At 47.6% G+C, this 20,292-nt stretch overlaps 1 protein-coding gene across 1 annotated transcript in view; it reads right to left on the reverse strand.

Moving 5' to 3' along the window:
- Window positions 1-20,292, reverse strand: part of LOC147904698 (fructose-bisphosphate aldolase-lysine N-methyltransferase, chloroplastic-like) — a 136,213-nt gene that overhangs the window by 53,976 nt on the left and 61,945 nt on the right. Inside the window, exons 6-7 of the mRNA XM_087395221.1 lie at window positions 8,256-8,357; window positions 7,830-7,904 (exon numbers count right to left, since the gene is read on the reverse strand). Of these exons, the coding sequence (XP_087251347.1) occupies window positions 7,830-7,904; window positions 8,256-8,357 (177 nt within the window). The remainder of the gene's footprint in view (window positions 1-7,829; window positions 7,905-8,255; window positions 8,358-20,292) is intronic.

The raw sequence follows: 20,292 nt of genomic DNA on the forward strand, positions 1-20,292 counted from the left end.
CATTAATGCATAAGATCAATGTATTTAGCCTTAGGAGGGGACCATAAAGTAAGCCTTTATATCATTCCATGGCTAAGTGCAGATAAAATACTACAACCTTTCCTTAGTTGCAAAATCGCAATCATGGGGTCAAAGAAACAGAAGGAAGGAGAAAACAAGGCCTACTTGAATAACCAGACCAAGGGGTCCATGCCCCACACACTAGCAGAACAATGAAGTCCTTGAACCAAGTCCTCAAGCAGTCCTTTTGGATCTTATGCTGCCCTAAAATCACCTGGAAATGCCCGTACATCAGACCTAACTAAATGTTATACATGTCTGTGAAAGCGCCATGACAGGTACTCCAGGACACATCCATAAAGTGCAGATGAACTCCCAAACTCTGCTTACTCCTTGGAGCTCTCTAATTATAAAAGCTATGGTGGCTGATCCTCTGGAATGCAGACAAGTCTGAATATGCTGTGGTGAGTTCTCGGACATGTCATAGCTAGGAGTTGGACCCTCCTAAGACAGCCTTGCTATTCCACCCTATGGGGTTGAAAAGGGAGTAGCGTGGTCCCACCAATGAACCAGAGAATGATCCCACTGATGTTCCTACCTAGGGGACTTTATAATCTCCAGCTCTCATCATCGCTCTTTAAGTGCTTACTAGAGGATCAGCATGGAATAAAAAAGGTAACATCATAGTGAGATCTATGAAGGTCTTCTCTGATCATGTAACCTGCCTTAGTAGCCACAAAATCTGATATGTCATGCAACTCTGGCTAGACCAGGTTCCTTTTGCCCCACTCCACTTTACATGAATGACCTGTCTTCTCATGATGGTCGTAGAGTTATTCATGATGGCCGTAGAGTTATTTATCGGCATTTAAATTTACTACCATGTGCACCTGGTTCTCTAGCACCTTTGGCATATCGCGGTGCATAGTGTATAGGGATCAAGCATGAGTCCACCATCCACCCTTGTATATGCAAGTGTATTTGTGCAAAATAAGTCAATTCTAGGGATAGTTCTACAAATCTCAAATCATTTCAAGTCAACGCTCCCCATAGACTTATGTAAGTCTAAACTAGCATGGAAGAAAACAGGTGTAAACTGACTAGTGCACTTCCCCCTATTATCCATCAAAGCGTGAGGTCTCTAAACTACACAAATTCCGACCTCCTCAAGCATGAGGTTATGGAAAACTATGGCCTGATGATCTTTCTCATCATGCATCTATCGGGTGCAAGGAGCAATGGAATGCAAGGAGGCAACACGAAGTACTTGTAAATGGATAATGAAGAAAGTACAAGTATGGCCACTATATGGTCCCAAAGTCAATTGGTTGATGAGGACTAGGACCAAATGTCCTAACTAGCCTACAAGGCCATATTAGGCCCAAGTGCTAACAAACCCCCCTCCAAGGTATGGCTGAAGTATCCTTGATACATCTCAAGTATACTTGGAATCTATATCATGGTTGCACATATTCGTCCAAGATGGATATAAAAACCTATGATAGTACAAGGAGATCAACATCGCGTAATAAACGGTGCCAAGTGTAAGGCATGTTGAAAAGCCTCAAACTTGGGTCAAACTCCTCATCAGGGGGGAGCCCTTCCCCGTAAGGGAGATCTCTGAGAAGATCCATCAATGTGAAGGCTGCCAATGTCCCTCCGTGCGTGGAGTGTTCCTCAAAAGCCCTCGTTGTAAGAGGAGCTTCCAAGGCTCTGCACCTAGGGTGAGGCCATGAACCACAACCTTGCCCAAAAGGGCCCTGCTCTACATCTCCGGATCAATAACGCCCAAGCCTTTCAGTGCCTGTGGCATGATCACTGTCTGCCAAGCTACTCAGGCCCTACTGTTCCACATGAACCTGCCCAAAGGAAGTTCCGTGCCAACCGTCAAAACTGCCCAATGCAACCTCTGTGAAAGCAATAGCAAGAGGCGATATACCAGGCCACGGCAAGAAGGACCTGGTTTGTCACTAAGGCGCGACCTGCTAAGGAGAGTTTGGCCGAGCTCCAATAGAGAAGCTTGCGCCGAACACTCTCAAGGACCGGGGCAATTCGCTGCTCTCCTGTAATGTCAATACCCACCTAGCATCCGAGGTATCTCGCTGTCTGGCCCCACGGTATCCATCTGAAGCCAAAGTCACTCCCCCACTTCCGGATCTCTTGTGTCTCCTCAAAGCCTGTGAAGAAACCTATAGATTTCGTCCAGTTGATCTGTGCCCCCAAGGCCTCACAATAAATAGCCAGGGCGCCCCTGACTCTCTCTAGACTCGCTGTGGTGCCCTCAACATACAAGGCCGTGTCATCTGCAAACTCCGAGTCAAGTAGCTCCTCCTCCTATCTGATTGGGAGCTTTAACCCTATGAGACCCGCCACCTATGATCTCAAATAGTAGTAGCCTAAAGCCTCCGCCACAAACAAGAAGAGGAAGGGAGCAAGTGGGCAGCCCTGGCGGACTTAGTGAGAGAGAGGAAAGACCTCGCCTGTGTGTCCTCCGATAAGCATCTGGCTAGAGCTCCTTGCATATAGCGCTGAAACTCCTCTAACCCATCTGTCTGAGAAACCCAATCTCCTCAGTGCCCTCAAAGAAAGACCACTCCACCCTGTCGTAGGCCTTCTCAAAGTCCAAGAGAAGGACGGCCAACGGCTGTGACTCCTCTCTAGACCAATCCACTCCCTCCCAGAACGTGAAGATGTTGTCCAAGATGCTATGCTCCTGGACAAACCCAATCTGTGTGTCATGGATGATGTCGGTAAGATAGGGCCATAACCGCAAACTCAAGACCTTGGCGAGGATCTTGTATGCAGTATCAAGCAGAGTGATCGGCCTCCACTGTCGGATGTCTGACCTGTCTCCCCCTTTCGGGATCAAACAAATCCACCCCCTGCTCAAAGATTGAGGGAGAAGGCATGTGTCAAAAATCTCCTGGCAAGCTAGACGGAAAGGGGTGGAGAGAATCTCCCAGAAGTTCCGAAAGAAGGCCGGAGTCAAGCCATCCTCACCCGGGCACTTCTGGGTCGGGAGAGCCTTGAGGGCTTCCCAGAGCTCCTCATCTGTGAAAGGCTCCTCAAGTCTGCTGCATAAGTTCTGCGAGACTATTGGCGGAACGTGATCCCAAAGTAGCTCTCGGGCCACAAGACCTAGCTGGGGTCATCCTCTTCGTCTGAAAGAGCTTGCTGTAGAAACCCGTGGTCATGTCTAGAATCTCCTGCGACTCAGTGTGCATGATGCCCTGCGAGTCCCGAAGACACTGTAGCTGTGTGCCTGCCGATCGGGACCCAGTGGTCTGAAAGAACTGCTTCGTCATCATGTCCCCCTGCTGCACCCATCGGGCCTAGGAGGAATGATAGGAGAACTCAGCCTGCCGCACCTCTGTGTCCTGGAGCTCGAGACGAGCGCTCTTGAATCCGTCACTAAGCCACTGAGACACTTGGTCTTGCTCCCTGAGCCTCTCAATGGAGGCAAGGTCTCTCCTCAAAGCCCACTCTCGCTCCTGAAGGGTACTCCTCCGACAAGCTGAAAACATGTGCTCCTGAATCATAAGAATGTCCACTGCCCGTCCTACCACTGTCCTCTGCAACTCCTGCCGAAGCATCAGGTATTGCGGCTGGCTAGGAACATGGTCGTGGAGCCCGTGTACGTTCCAACTTACTATGGTCTAGCTCATGAGGATGGGGGAGTCGGGAACAAGGCTCTCCTATGAGTGGGTGCCTATCCCAGAAAGACTGCTTTGTGTGATTTTGCCGAGGGTTTAGAGGGCGCGTAGTCAGTATCTATGCATTGCCCTACTAGTGTGGATACCGGCTCAATACCGATCTTCCGTGCCCACTTCATCATGAAGGAGGCTTCCACCCCGAACAGCTCCGCCTGCTCCACCTTTGCCTCCAACGGCAATCTGATAACTCCTGTCGCCAAACCACACACCAGATCCTCGCGCGTGAAGCTCAACTGAAAGTTCACCTCCGTACCATGGGCGTACCAAAGGTCTAGTCCATCGCGTCTGGAGCTCCTGGGGCTCGCTGCTACTGCAAGGGTGGGTGCGGAGGCTGAACCTCCGAAGTTGGAGGATCGGCAGAGTGGGCGGTGGCCCTTGCCGCCGGAGGAGGTGGCTCCTGCTGATCCTCCTTTGAGGCCTCTCGGTCAATCCTATCCCTCTCTCTACGATTGGCCATCTGTCTGCAACATTTGGGGGCCTCCTTACTTTGTTTCTTTTTCTTTTTAACCTGTGTCCAGTCCCCTGTTCAGGGGGTAATCCATGGGGTCTGAGACTCCTGCTACTACTGCCTGAGAGGGCGCTGAACTCGGGCCTATTGACTCTGCCTACTCTGCGGAGGAGGGGGGGGAGGCGCACAGGGGAGGCCCATCTGTCTACACCGAACACTGGCCTGGTAACCCGGAGATCTCCACCCTTTTGCAAAGTGTGCCCCCTTCCAGGGTCTCTAGAAGGATCAACTCTGGGAGGGACTTCGGGCTCTCCACCACCAGTCTGATCTTGGGGACTCCATCATCTGCGAGGCGGCCGTCTCTGGCGAGGACTCAAGCATTGTGACAAATGCCCGACCAATGGAAGGGAGGATGGCTCAGTACTCCTTGGGGAGCCCTGGGAAGCGGAGTATAACCGGAAACCGTGAAACATGGTGTGTCATATCCATGTCCTCGACTGTGAACCCATGATACCAAGGAAAGAGGTAGACAAGGTGCCAGCCAAGGAGTATGGGGCTCTGCTCCACAAGTGTCAAGGCAATGTCGGGGGAGCTCAACTGGATGAGGAGAACGCCTCGTCCATAGATGGTGACCTCCTAGATGTGATCTCCCTCTAATGCCAAGCTCGCCGGGATCCACTCTCGCACCTGTCTCCATATAGGCGTGAGGCCCACAATTCTACCCACAAGCGCCTTGTCCTGGAGGGACTGAACCACTTGATGTACCTGTTGCTTGTCAGCTGGGGAAAGAAGAACCTTAACGGCTATGGGATTCGAGGGTGCTGCCATAGAGCCCCTCTGGCCAGACCAAGGGTCACCACCAAGGTTTTTCTTTCGCCTTCACAAGCACAAGTGCTCCCGCTGTAGGGAGGGAGAAGAAAAAGGGGGGAAAAACGTCAGAGGGGGAGGCGGAGACGAGGCGGGGTGAAGGAGGGGGCAAGGACATAAGAGGAAGAATGAAGGCAAGGAGGGCGAAAGAGGACGGAGGGTGAGAAGGTGAGGGGGGAGAGGAGGGGAGGAGAGAAGAAGGCGAGGAGAGGCAAGAGGGCGGAGAGGAGGCGGAGAGGGGAGCCGGCGGGGGAGAGGAGAAGGGCACGGGAGGCGGAAGAGGTGGAGCTGGCGGGGGGCGAAGGTGGAGGAGATGGAGGAAGAGAACACGGAGGCGAAGGGAAGAGGGGTGGTCGGAGGCGAAGCGAGTGGAGGGGTGCGCAGCAAGCGGGCGGGGAGACAACGGAGGCAGGAGAAGAAGGGGCGGGCGGGGGCGCAGGAGGGGCGGCAAGAGTAGAAGAGGTGGCGAGGAGGGCGGGGGATTGCAGAGGGGGCCGACGCAGCGGGCAGCCAGGGGCGGCGCATCAAGTGGAGCATCTGCTCCTCAGCTCCCAGACTAGAATATTCACAATCCACGAATCAGGAACAGCCTAGAGCTATCCAATTAATTTGGATTGACACATCATTATGCCCCCCTCAACATTAGCAAACTGGATGCCCAAATAGTAGTGCAAACAGCCCATATCTGACATTGCAAATGATTTTTGCAAATGTGTCTTGATATCTCTAATTTTCTGCATGTCGGGCCCAGTGATAAGCATGTCATCCACATACAGAATTAAATCAGATATTCTGATCCACACTTTCAGACATAAAGAGTGGCCTCTGTAGGAATGTTCTAAAACCCAAGGCATAGCACAAAAGAATGTATCTTGGCATACCATGCCTGCAGTGAGTTTCGCAAATCTGTCTTGAAATCTATAATTTTCTGTGTGTCGGGCCCAGTGATAAACATGTCATCCACATACAGAATTAAATCAGAAATTCTGATCCACTCTTTTAGACATAAAGGGTGGCCTCTGTAGGAATGTTCTAAAACCCAAGGTATAGCACAAAAGAATGTATCTTGGCATACCATGCCCGCATTGCTTGCTTCAAACCATAGACGGTCTTGTTCAGCCGGCACACCTGAATTTCAGAAACTGCAACCTCAAATCCTGAGGCTGAGTAACATAGACCTCTTCCACTAAATCCCCATGAAGGGAAAGCGGTCTTAATGTCGACCTAGTGGACTTCCCAATGCCTTTGAGATGCAAGAGCAACACGACACTGAATGGGTCGTAATGCACGAGGTGAAAGCGAATGTCTCCTCAAAGTCAATGCCATGTTGTTGGGAGCAACGCTAACATACATGTTTGTAACTGCATGTATGGGTGGGAGATCTACTACCGTGTCCTTTGAATGCATTTTCACCAAATTATTGATGATTAGATGTCCAATCTCTCATACCATAAGTGAGTCTTGACAATCATGGATTCAGCAATGGCATTAGCTTCTATAGCAGCTGGTATTTCAAATATATCAAGATAATACAGCCTGTAGTCAAGTGTCCCAATGAGTACAGTACAATTATTGTGCCAATTATCATAAACGGCAACAACGATGACCATCAAAACAAACTCTGAAGCCATGTGTGGATGTGGCTGAAATAGAAATCAGATTCTTCTTGATACCTGCGACATACAAAACTTCCACAAGTCTCACTGTATCACCCGACACTGATGACCAATTCCTATCACGGGATAAGCTCCATTGTTTGCACAAGTGACAATGCCCCGTGTGGAGCATCACTCAAGGACTGAAATAGAGAGTGCGAAAGGTAATGTGCTTAGAAGCACCGCTGTCAAAATACCACGCTTACTTAGAATCTGAAATAGATAAAGCTGAAGCATGCATCTCAGGATTATAATGGCAAATCACAACAAATGCCCACTCATCCTAAGCCAAGTTTGCTGCCTCATGAGAGTGATCAAGGGCAGCACGAGCATTTGTAACTGCAAGAATAATTTGTTGTTTTTTCTTCTTTGCAGCACTGCGCTTTTGCGACATTCAGAGATGTCATGGCAGGGCTTCCTGCAATAAGTATTTCCTCCTCCAGAGAACAATGGATTTCAGTTTTGGTAGGTGGATGTAAAGTTGGTCTTCTCAACCTGTATACGCGTCTTGTCTTGGAAGGATTATCTTGGGCCCCATTACAGACCCATGGGTTATTGGAGGTGTATACATAAAAAAGGTGGAATCATGGGGACTTATATACTACCTCCACGTTTCCCACCTAAAAGGCCTCTAAGGGCTTCTAAATTAGCCCTTTTCCCCCCCTTCATTACACTCACATGGCCGTCAAGTACCGTGGTTCTTTACTCCACTAACCATCAATAGTGTCCGTGCATCATGCATCTATCGCCTTCTGGACACTAGGTGTTCTTTCTCTGTTTCCACCCATCATGAACGGTTTCGAGGAGTTCCCCTCATTGCCAACTACCATCAATTGGCATTCTTCCCCACTACTTGTCCCTCTAAGTCATACAATAAGTCTTTCCATTTTATAATTGTAAAAATCATTTAAATTTTGTCTTAGATTGAGACCATCAACCTTTTGAGATTGGTAGGTCAGGATGCAAAGATGTTTTCCTCCATGGTTCTCTGTTTTTTTGTTTTCGAAGGATTTTTTAGTCCATTTGAAGATACCGCCACATTAAGACTGCATCGTAAACGTTTCCTTCTCTATTGTTGAGCACATTCGGCTTTCAATGACAACTCAAAACTGAATATCAATTAGAATAACAGGAGGAGAAACTGACAGCTTGCTCCTCTGTGCTGTACTCAAATGTGGCCTTGCACTCTCCACTGAAATTAACAGCATCACCGAATGGGACCTGCCTCAAATTTCACAAACAACAAAGCTATTAGAGCAATTTGATGCTGAACATGGATTGGTGGGAGCGTTCGATATTTATCTGATATAATATGTATCTAAGCTTGCATGATAATACACCTGACTAAACATGCAGAGCATGTTACATTTTACTGAAGTTCAAAAGCAATCCTGATAGCCTTGGATTTGAAAAGAATAACCAAAGAAAGAACTCGCAATAACATGATGACTGTACAAGAGATCCACAAATTCAAAAAGCACATAATATGCAGATCACCTATGCAAAGTTCCCATAACAATTTGATATCTGGGACAAAGAAAGCAAGAAAATAAGCTTTAGATAAGTGGATACCAAGGCATAAAGCTCAGCAGATGGCAGGTACAGTGCACGTGACGTAATCACCGAAAAGGCATTTTTGAATGCTTCAAGAGTGAATACATTTGGAGGAATATCCTGCCAAAAAACAGCCACACAGAAAAAAAGAGGGGGCATATTTTGGTAATTGAATAATATGTGGAACAGTCAAATGATTAGTAATAAGCATTCTTAGAAACTAACATTTTCATCCCCTTGCTTTTCGTCCGAAGATAAAATAGACATTATTTAGTCTTCTTTCATCCCATAATTCTCAAACGAAGACCAAAAAAAAATGCATGCACAAGAAGCAAGCAGAACTGCAAGTCAAATATAGAAAGGTAGCCTCTTCCAAATCCAGGAGCAATCAATTAGGAAAGAAGACATGCAAATACAATATCCATGAGCAAAAATCTTCGTTTACGATTTCTGGTGTACATGACCTGACAGCTTATACACACACGCTCTCTTTTTTGGTGATGTGCACACACGTGCGCATGCAAGCGCACACATACACACACACATTCCCCATTTTTATTTGAAACTCTTAAAGCCTTATTTTCGCATACGGCCTGCAACAGATCCCTATGAAAGGCGTGATGACTCAGCAGGATGTACGGAGCTGTATGGCGCTAAAGAAGGGGCTGGCAGAAGCGCAACATGAAGGGGTTACCAGCAGTTTGGTCGGCCAGGGGTAGGGCTGGTAGGGCTGGTTCCAGCCAGCCTACCATGCCTAGAAAATGGCAGGGCAGAAGAGGGCTGGACCCAGCATATATAAGAGGGCATCAGCCCTTGAAGTGAGGGCCAAAGTCCTAGTTTTGTGGGCCAAGGGCCCTGCTTAACTGAGCCCTTTTAGGGCGGTTTTATAGCAGCCTGGTCGGCCTGATTGGGTCGGCCAGATTCAGGCTGCTGGTCGGTTTTTCCCATGCAGGCCCTGGGCCTATAAAAGAGGACCATTCAGTCCTCATTCAGCTATCACTTGGAGCAGCCCCCAGGACAGCAGACAGGAGCAGCAAAGGGGGAGCCTTAGGCCTACATTCAGGAGGACAAGGTGACCTAGGAGAAGCTGCAGACTGAGCTAGAGTGGCTGCCCACCTAGGCTGGCTTCAGGACAGCAAGGCGGAAGGGATCTAGACAGAGAGTCTACATATGCTCGAGGTGGAGCACGCGGGCTCAGACATCTAGAAGTGCCAGGCTTGTAGTTGAAGAACCTTTTGGTATTGTATCCTGCACTAGTTTCTGGACGGACGGAAATATAAAGTGTTGCTTCTATATTTGTCTCTGAGCATTGTCGATTTACTAGCTTGCACATCTATGCACATAAGTTTAGAAGTTTGTGATTCCACACCCCACACCACATTGTGTGAGCTCCCGGGCAATACTATCAGTCTTCCACTGTGCGTACCCTCTGTCGGGTCATTTCTAACGTGGTATCACAGCCCAAGTAGGAGGCTCACAGGTGTGGGAGCCTGAAGGCAGAGACCTTGCTGAAGAACAACCCTGATTCAGACGCTCTTGGGAATCGACTTCCACGACTGGGGGGTTGTGCCCTTGCCATAAGGAGGGTGACTCAGGTTCAGTCAGGTGCGTTCAGAGTTCTGGTCTACTAAAAATTGAGTTTGGTTGACTTTGCTGTGTGATATAACAGCAGAGATGTCAACCTCTACAGATGTCAACCTCTACAGTCTCTTCAACCCCTGCTCTCCCTTCCTACTCCCCCAGTTTTCTCTCATTCACTATCCTCAACTTCGAGGAGTCTAGGAAACTAGACGGGACCAACTACCCGATCTGGAAGGTGAAAATCCGGAGCTATTTAGTGGCTCGGAAGTTGTGAAAGCTGACAACGGGAGTGGAGGCAAAGCTGGAGGACATGGTGGACAGGCAAGGAAAGATAGTCATGGCAATAGACGGAGAGGAGCTCGAAGCTTGGGAAGATAGAGATTCCCATGCCCTCGCATTAATCATAGGGACTATGGCGGACTCTGTTCTTCCACATGTCCAGATGGCCGAGACGTCAATAGAGGCGTGGGTCACTCTGAAGGATCTATACGAGACGGACAACACCTCCTGGATTTTGCTTCTTCAGCATCAACTCTACAATCTTGATATGGAAGAAGGAGATACGGTACATAGCCACTTGACGAAGGTCAAGGTGGTGAGGGATCAGCTGGCAACGGTTGGTCAGAAGACAGACTCATGCCATATGGCCTTGATGGTACTGAGGAGACTACCTCGGAGTTTCAAGAGCTTTGTTACGACCGTGACAGCAGGACAGAGGACCAAACCTCTGACGTTTGAGGAGTTGGGTCCATTACTGCTATAGGAGGAAGCTCGAGAGAAGCTCTACAAAGACGACAAAGACGACAAGGGGATGATGGCAAAGGATTACGCTGGCAAAGGAAAGGGCAAGCCTAACGGTGGCAAGTCCAGGAAAGACGACGAGGAGACTTCGAAGAAGAAGCAGAAGAAGAAGTGCTCCTACTATGGTACGCCGGGAAATTTTGCAAAGGACTGTAGAGAGAAAAAGGCGGATCGGAAAAACAAAAAGGAGTCCGACTCAGATTCAGAGGGAGAGGCCAAAGCAAATGTGGTAATCAAAGAGATGTTCCTGGTAACATTACCGAGTGTTACCGAGGTCAGATATGTTGACCAAGAAATCACAGTGAGGATGTCTGACATAGAGATATGGGTCGACGAGGAGTCAAATGCCTTTGTGAAGGTGAAGGACAGCATAGAGCGCTTGATACCTTCTAGGTGCGTGGCTGTTGACACTAACACAAGGGTGGATTCCATGGAGGGCCCTAGTCTCATGGTCATATGGATGCTGTACTTCAGAAGGGGACGGTACAGGATTACACAAGCTCTAGGTGGGTGACTTGATGAGGTACAAGGTTTGCTTTCAGACAAGCACACAAGCAGTACAACAGTCTAGTATGTAATTGATATTTTGCATTTGAGCCTTTATAGCATGCTGTGGAAAGACTCTGCTCTTCATTTTTCTCGGGAGATACGAGATTGGAAGGAATTGGCTTCTTCGAAGGCAGAAGGGGAAGTATTGGTGCTTCTTCAAATCTTGGACGCAGATTGCTAGAAGGTGATGGACAAAGAGTATTGAAGCTAGAAGAGTAACTACTTAAGAACTCAGCAAGAGTTCATGGTCCAGGTTATCTAGAAATATTCATTGGTTGCAGACCTTGCCGAAGGAAGGACGGGTTGAAACACACCCTCTAAGCATGGTGCCTGGAAGACTCCAGGTTGTTCACTCATTATGACGGGGACAACTAGAAGATTGTGACGGCTGGATTGCTCGAGTTCGAAGGCAGGAACGTGACTGAAGGAAGTCGTGCCAAGAGGTGCTACCAAAGATGGATCTGTGTACCAGGATGGTGTGCGGAAGCGGAACCAGACCTGGTGGAGCAAGAGCCACTGGATGGAAAGCCAAGAAAAGATTTCGACATCGAAATGTTCCGGAGGACTACAACCAAGGAGTTACTGGAGCATCGTCATCGACGTGTTGGCATTGGGCCTCGATGTGTCGGTGAGAGGGGGTGTTGGAATGGTCACCTCCCCATCTGTGAGCCCCCAAATGAGGAGAGCATGGGGGAGGTAGACCAAGGAATGATTAGGCTGCTACATGGGCAGCACAAAGAAGACCTTGTGCAGGAAAGATGGCAGGGGCATGTAGCCTTGGATCTGGCCTGGCAACACAAAGCTTCATGGCAGGCGTACGGCCTACAACAGATCCCTATGAAAGGCGCGATGACTCAGCAGGACGTACGGAGCTGTACGGCGCTAAAGAAGGGGCTGGCAGAAGTGCAACATGGTGGGGGTTACCAGCAGTTTGGTCGGCCAGGGGCAGGGCTGGTAGGGCTGGTTCCAGCCAGCCTACCATGCCTAGAAAATGGCAGGGCAGAAGGGGGCTGGACCCTGCATATATAAGAGGCATCAGCCCTTGAAGTGAGGGCCAAAGCCCTACTTTTGTGGGCCAGGGGCCCTGCTTAACTGAGCCCTTTTAGGGCGGTTTTATCGCAGCCTGGTCGGCCTGATTGGGTCAGCCAGATTCAGGCTGCTGGCCGGTTTTTTCCATGCAGGCCCTGGGCCTATAAAAGAGGACCATTCAGTCCTCATTCACTTATCACTTGGAGCAGCCCTCAGGACAGCAGACAGGAGCAGCAAAGGGGAAGCCTTAGGCCTACATTCAGGAGAACAAGGTGATCTAGGAGAAGCTGCAAACTGAGCTAGAGTGGCTGCCCACCTAGGCTGGCTTCAGGACAGCAAGGTGGAAGGGATCTAGACAGAGAGTCTACATATAATCGAGGTGAAGCACGTGGGCTCAGAGATCAAGAAGTGCCAAGCTTGTAGTTAAAGAACCTTTTGGTATTGTATCCTATCCTAGTTTCTGGATGGACGGAAATATAAAGTGTTGCTTCTATATTTGTCTCTGAGCATTGTCTATTCACTGGCTTGTACGTCTATGCACATAAGTTAAGAAGTTTGTGATTCCACACCCCAAACCACACTGTGGGAGCTCCTCGGCAATACTATCAGTCTTCCGTTGTGCGTACCTTTTGTTGGGTCATTTCTAACACAGAGCTCCCATTCAGCCCATCATTCCAAGGTATAGCCTCGAATCTCGGGAAGGATATGTCTAAGAGTAAGTGTTTCCACGACATTCTACAAATTGGCTGATAGATATCTTCCCCCACGTTCTACACTCATTTCTCACAAGATGCCACGGAGGAGGGTTACCTTCAACTCGAGCTGATTCTGATTTTTCACAGACTGTCAAGTGAGATAGAGGAGCATTTGGATTCTACAATCGCTTGGGTCACATTTTTCACTCAACTGCAAGTAGCTTTTGCTCACATGGGAGTGAGAAATGGACTCCGGAGATGATTCATTGTGAGATTGCTAGACACACCATGCACAAAAATGCAAAAATCTACACATCATTGTCTGGTTTGGATTAGGTACAAGCATATCAAAGAGTCCTTTGGCCAAGATTCGGAGGACTTGCATAGCTTTTCTTATTTGTCGCAGTCCATCGTGACATTCGTTTGGACCGATGTGTATGTTGGCATGACATCTAGGATCTTGCTGCACAACAGCACACCTTCCCACTTGAGGATGTCCATTGTACTCCACATTAGTCAGATGTGGCCCTCAATGAAGGAAGGTCTATGGTCAGCCCCTTCACCATGTAACATGCATGTAGTTGCCAGTGTCACCCCCTCACTTTCATTTTATGTCTAGACTGTACATCGTTTCATGAAATGAGATACATCACTAGTAGAGATGGTCATAGGATGGAAGCAGCTAGTTGCATATGCTTAGAGACCCTCTTCAATTGATCTCTTTGGGATACTCCCATGATCTTGTGCTCATTCAAGAGCATAAGCTATCACACGCCAGGATTGATGTTGGGGTAAAGGCACATTGCCACCCCTTTATTAAAGATAAGACATCTATGACTGTCTTAAGACAGTCATAGGGTAAAACCTAATCCTAATAAAACTAATGAGTTTGTGGTGTGGCTCATCACTTCACACCCGCACACTTGAGTCTTCTCTCTCTCACTCACTCTCTCCTGCTTTGCTCTTCTTCCTGTTTCCTTCCCTCTCAACTGGTATCAGAGCCTCTTCTCCCTCTACCCTTGCCTACCCACCCCCCTCGACCTCTACCTAGCCTCAGCAAGGGCCAACGGGCCAGCAGGCGGCAGCGCGAGCCATCAGGCGGCAGCGCGAGCAAATCGCAGGGCGCGGGCATAGAGCAAGGCGCGGGCAGTAGCGCAGCTGCTAACTGCAGCAGGGCGGCGCCGCCGCGTCACGCCAGCAGCTGCTAGCTGTTGAGCCCTCGGGCTTCGTCCGAGCGTCGCACAGGTTCGAGTAGGTATACGGCCGTACGGCCGTCCGTACCGTCGTACGGACTCCGTACGGGCGTCCGTACAATACGGACGTCGCCGTACCTACAGGGAGCTGCATCAGGGGAGAACTTTCGAAAAAAATTTTCCCCTCTTCTGGGATTCCGTGCCCTGCACAAGTACAGGAAGTACAGCAGGACTGCGCAGGTACAGGAAGTACAGCAGGCGCAGATTTTTTTTTGGAAGAAGAGAAGGAGAAAGAGCTCTCTGCTCTTCATTCAAGATAATCTTTCACCTCAAAAAACTGTGTTTTCTTGAAAGTACAGCAAGTACCTTCATTTACCTCGTGCTTGAGGTGAAGAGAACCACAGTGTGTGGTTGATTGCACAGTTATCTGTTTTCGTGAAGGAAATGCCTTGATTTTGCAGAGAACTTTTATGCTTTTACTGGGCTTGAATCTCAATTTCCGGGTGAGCAGATCATAGGGCTTTTGCCTGGCAGTTGATGCTTTGTATGCCTTGAGGTAGTGTGGTGCCAGAGAGCACACATTTGCCTCGATTTCCGCAGTGTGGAGGTGACATTTTCTTGCAGGTCACATTTCTTGTGCAACACTCAGAGAACCTCAGTTGAGCCACGCTTGGCCAGGGCGCATCGAGTTTACTCGGTCCCTAACTGTCCATCGTTGACAGTGCTCAAAAGGTTCCTCATTGAGTGTTTGTACGTTGGGATCTGTGTATGTCTTTTCTACACAAGGCAGTATTTACATTACACTGTTGGTTGATTCTGTCAGAGAGATTTTCACATTGCATGCTACCTCAGTGTTGAGGTGTTCTTCACTTGGTTCAGGTGTCAGATCAAGGGGCTTTTGCCCAGATTTTGTTTGATAGCACTTGGGTTACCTACAGAGATCTTCAGATGCATTTTATCCCCTTGGCAGAAGGGTGATTGCTTGGGATTTATCCCATTTTCTGTTGCAGGTTTTGTGACAGACTGAAGTGTCTTTTTTTTTTTTGGGGTGTATGCCAAGTGGTTTATGCATATTAACTCAGTGCAATACCTCATCTAAGGTGGGAGAAGTGATCAGTACAGCCAGTACAGCAGTGTTTACAGCAGTGTTTGTGCTTTGTCAGCTGATTATGCACTGTTGAAGCACTTGTTGAGCAGCTGCAGCATTCTGAAATTACTGTTTTTATGCCTATTTGAGCACGGTACAGTGTTTCAGAAGGTACAGTACCTGGGGAATTTTCTGTTTTGCTGCAGATTTTCTGACAGTAAAAAACAGCACTATTGTGAGTGCTCCTGGCTCTTGATAGAGCAGGTTTTTTCTGAGAAATCAGAATTTTATTCAGTCTTTCTGGACTACAGGTACTTTCCTAATCTGATATGGCATCAGGGGGAAGTGAATCTTCAATTCTGAACATAAAGAAACTGGAAGGAGCACACAATTATGCATTATGGGCAGAACACTGCTTGAATGTACTTCTGTTAAAGAAGATTTCTAAGCCCATAAGGGTGAAGGGTGTCAAGCCATCTGACATGGCAGCTGATGACTGGGAAGAGCTTGATTTGTCCGCAAGGGCAGCTATCATGCTCACTATTTCTGATACTCTTGTGTTCAATGTTCAGGCTGAAAAGACCTCTTATGGCCTATGGCAGAGGCTAGAAGAGTTGTATGCCCAAAAGAGCTCAGCCAGTAAGGTTTATTGGTTGAAGAAGCTGGTTGATCTTCGCATGAAGGAAGGTACAGCTATGACCTCACACTTGAGTGAGTTCAATGCCATCTTTACACAGCTTACTGCACAGGGATTGAACCTTGATTAGGAGTTCAAGGCTACTTTCTTGTTGTGTACCCTCCCTGAGAGTTGGGACACTTTCAAGACCACCCTGTCAAATTCGAATGTCACTCTTATGTATGCTGATGTAGAGAGCTCTCTCCTTATGGAGGAGATGAGCAGGAAGAATAATGCGAGCAGCAAGTCTTCAAATGCCTTGCACGTACAGGATAGAGGCAGGACTCAGCAGAAGGGGAGATCTGCTAGTAAGTCCAAATCCCGCAGTCAGTCCCGTGGCAAAAAGGATATTGAATGCTTTTATTGTGGCAAGAAGGGACATGTGAAGTCTAAGTGCTTCAAGTTCATACGGGATCAGAAAGCCAAGAAGGCTGAAACAAAGGATGCAGGCAATGGAAGTAAAGGCAAAGGCAAGGCCAAGGCAGATGACTTGGATGCAGTGAATGTTGCAGCAGAGGACAGTGACAGTGACATACATGATGTTTTATGCTCTTCTGCTGTAATAGCACATGCTTTGGTTATTGATGGCCATGACATGCACACCTGGCTCTTGGATTCAGGTGCTTCTTTTCATGTTACTCCTCATAAGGAGTGGTTTACTTCTTACGCAGGTACTCATGGAGTTGTTCACCTTGGGAACAACTATGCATGTCAGATTGCAAGGATTGGCAGTATACAGATAGTATTCCCTGATGGACGGTCATTTATGCTTGATGGTGTTCGCCATGTGCCACAAATCAAGAAAAATCTGATTAGCACTGGCTTGTTGGATGACAGTGGTTACCACACCACATTTGGGGATTCCAAATGGGTGATTACTGATGGCCAGGTTGTAGTGGCTGAGGGTTATAAGAGTGATACCTTGTACCCTCTTTATGTTTCCAGTGTAGGTAATCATGTTGTTGCCATAACCGAGCTGCCAAAGGTTTCATTGTGGCATAGCCGGTTGGGACACATGTCTGTTAAAGGAATGCAAGAACTGTCACGTTTGGGTTATCTGCCGTCTCTTTCTTTTTCAGATTTGCCTACTTGTGATCATTGCATATTTGGCAAGCATTCTGTGACTCCTCATAAGAGGAGAACTCCCCAAAATAGAGCACCGCTTGATCTAGTGCACATTGATTTGTGTGAGATGCCACAGTTATCACTAGGGGGTGCAAAATATTTTATTACTTTCATTGATGATGCCACACGCAAAGTGTGGGTCTATTTCTTGAAGCATAAGGGCGATGCCTTAGATGCTTTCAAGAGGTTTGTCGCTCAGGTTGAGAATCGGACAGGTCGTAGGCTGAAATGCCTCAGATCCGATAATGGGGGTGAGTATGTGTCACATGCTTTTGTGCAGTTTTGCAAAGCTAAGGGCATCAAACAGGAACTCACAGCCCCTCATAATGCATCTCAAAATGGTGCAAGTGAGCGGATGAATCGAACTATTCAGGAGAAGGTTCGATGTATGTTGTCTTATGCTGCATTACCCCATGGCTTTTGGGCAGAAGCCGTGCAAACAGCAGTTCACATTATTAATAGGTCGCCAAACAAGGCTTTGGAGTTGAAAGTGCCAGAGGAGGTGTGGTCTGGCAAGCCACCTTCATATAAGCACTTACGTGTATTTGGCTGCGAGTGCTTTGCTCATGTACGCAAAGAACTGCGCACCAAACTGGATCCAAAGTCTATCAGATGCATCTTTATAAGTTATGGTGACGAAGGTGAAATGGGGTACAGGTTATGGGATCCCGTTAAACGGAAGATTATACGCAGCAATGATGTCATCTTTAAAGAGGATAGTGTACACAAGGAACCCGTGCAACCTGTAAAATACAGGAGGGTTATTTATGATGATGTTGGACAGCAAAGAATGCCCATTTATATGCAGCAGCAGGCTGCTGCAGATAACCCTGTTCAAGAGGGTATACAGGCTGGAAATCAGCCAGATAATTTTGCCAATGATGCACCACTGGATATGCCAGCAGATGGGGCTGTAGAACAGGCAGATATGGTGGTACAGCCACCCGTCATGCATGATGAACAGGCTGGACAGCAGCCTAATCCGGAACATTTTGTTAGGAGGAGCACCCGTGTACAACGGCCTCCTGCCAGGTTTGTTCCAGGAGCCAATAATGTGGCTGATTTTATCATGCTGACAGATTGTGGTGAGCCTTCCAGCTTCAAGGAAGCTATGGGAAGAACAGAGAAAAAGAAGTGGGAGAAAGCCATGCAGTCAGAAATGGACTCCCTACTTCAAAATGATACATGGGACTTGGTGCAGCTACCTACAGGCAGAAAGGTTTTGCCATGCAAGTGGGTTTACAAAGTCAAAGTGGATTCAAATGCTTTACCGAGGTATAAGGCCAGATTGGTTGCCAAGGGATTTAAGCAGGAGAAGGGCATTGACTTTGATGAGATCTTTTCCCCTGTAGTCAAGATGACTACTTTGAGAGCAGCGTTAGCTCTTGTTGCTCACGATGACATGGATTTATGTCAAATGGATGTGAAGACAGCTTTTCTTCACGGAGATCTCCATGATGAGATCTATATGAGTCAGCCAGAGGGATATGCTGTTAAAGGGAAAGAGCAGCTTGTGTGTAAGCTCAAGAGGAGCTTGTATGGACTCAAGCAGGCGCCAAGAGAATGGTACAAGAAGTTTGATGCCTTCATGCAGTCCCAAGGGTATCATAGGTGTGAGACCGGTCATTGCTTGTACACCAAACGAGCAAAGGATGGCAGTTTGATGCTACTCATTCTATATGTGGATGACATGCTTATTGCCAGTAAATCTCAGCATGAGATTAGTACTTTGAAGAAACAACTGCATAAGTCTTTTGACATGAAAGACTTGGGTGATGCAAATCATATTCTTGGCATGCGGATTACTCGTGACAGGTCCAAGGGACTTTTGTTTCTGTCACAGAAGGAGTACATTGACAAAGTACTGCAGCGCTTTAAAATGGAAGGGGGGAAGTCTATTAGTACCCCGTTGCCTCCACATTTAAAACTCAGCAATAAGGACAGCCCCAGATCAGATGATGATAAGGCTGAAATGGCCAAGGTTCCGTATGCATCTGCAGTTGGATCTTTGATGTATGCCATGGTTGCCACTCGTCCGGATATTGCCTTTGAGGTACCAAAGACTTGTGCATATGCTATGGTAGGCAGGATGCATTGGTGCATGGTTTTACAGATTCAGACTATGCAGGGAATGCAGATAACCGGAAGTCTACTACCGGTTATATTTTCACATTTGCAGGAGGTGCTATATCATGGGTGTCTCGGTTGCAGAAATGCATTGCACTGTCAACTACTGAAGCTGAATATGTTGCAGCCACTGAGGCTTGCAAGGAAGCAATATGGCTTACTCGGCTGGTGGGAGACTTGGGCATTACAGGAGATATGCCAGTTTTGCATTGTGATAGTCAGAGTGCTATCATGTTAGCAAAGAATCCGGTCTTTCATCAGAAGACCAAACACATAGATGTGAAATATCATTTCATCAGGGAGGTACTGGAAGACAAGCGACTTGAGCTTGTGAAGGTGCATACTGATGATAATCCTACAGATTTGCTCACTAAGAGCTTGCCTACAGAGCGGTTTGCACATTGCCGCCACACATGGGATTAGGGTGAGACCATTTTTATTTTATGGTCTTGTATACAGTAACTGTATATTGCTGTAATTTTTATTCTTTTCTCCCCTTTAGGCACATTGGCCTTTAGGTGGGAGGTTGTTGGGGTAAAGGCACATTGCCACCCCTTTATTAAAGATAAGACATCTATGACTGTCTTAAGACAGTCATAGGGTAAAACCTAATCCTAATAAAACTAATGAGTTTGTGGTGTGGCTCATCACTTCACACCCGCACACTTGAGTCTTCTCTCTCTCACTCACTCTCTCCTGCTTTGCTCTTCTTCCTGTTTCCTTCCCTCTCAATTGATAGATACAAGTCTCTTCTTAGGGGTCAGAACAAGACTTTTGGAGCCCGGCGAATGGCACTAGGGGTCCATGGAGTCTGCATAGTGGTGTTATCTACATGAGCTTCATCCGTCATTCAGGAGGGTATATTGGTGGAGACCAGGGCGGTTTATATTATTATTCAGGTTGAGAATACCTATATTGGTGTCCACAATGTGTATGCTCCTACCATACCAGGGCTCAGATGCACTTTTTGGCCACATCTCACAGAGTCTCTTCCTCAAGCCCATGCGTGGATTGTTGGAGAAGATTTCAACATGGTCAAATTCTCTAAAGACAAGATTGTCCAGAGAGAGGAAGGCTTATCAAACAGAGAGAGGGCTGAGTGCAACCGTTTTTTGCTCCATGCTAGACTTCATGATGCATCTCGGTTCTATGATTTCTCTCACATTTCAGATAGTTTACAGTTCTCTTGGAC

The sequence above is a fragment of the Dipteris shenzhenensis genome, chromosome 2 (assembly GCF_047967505.1).
Source record: "Dipteris shenzhenensis isolate YYH24624 ecotype China chromosome 2, Dip_SZ_1.0, whole genome shotgun sequence".
In the NCBI taxonomy this organism is placed as follows: Eukaryota; Viridiplantae; Streptophyta; class Polypodiopsida; order Gleicheniales; family Dipteridaceae; genus Dipteris; species Dipteris shenzhenensis.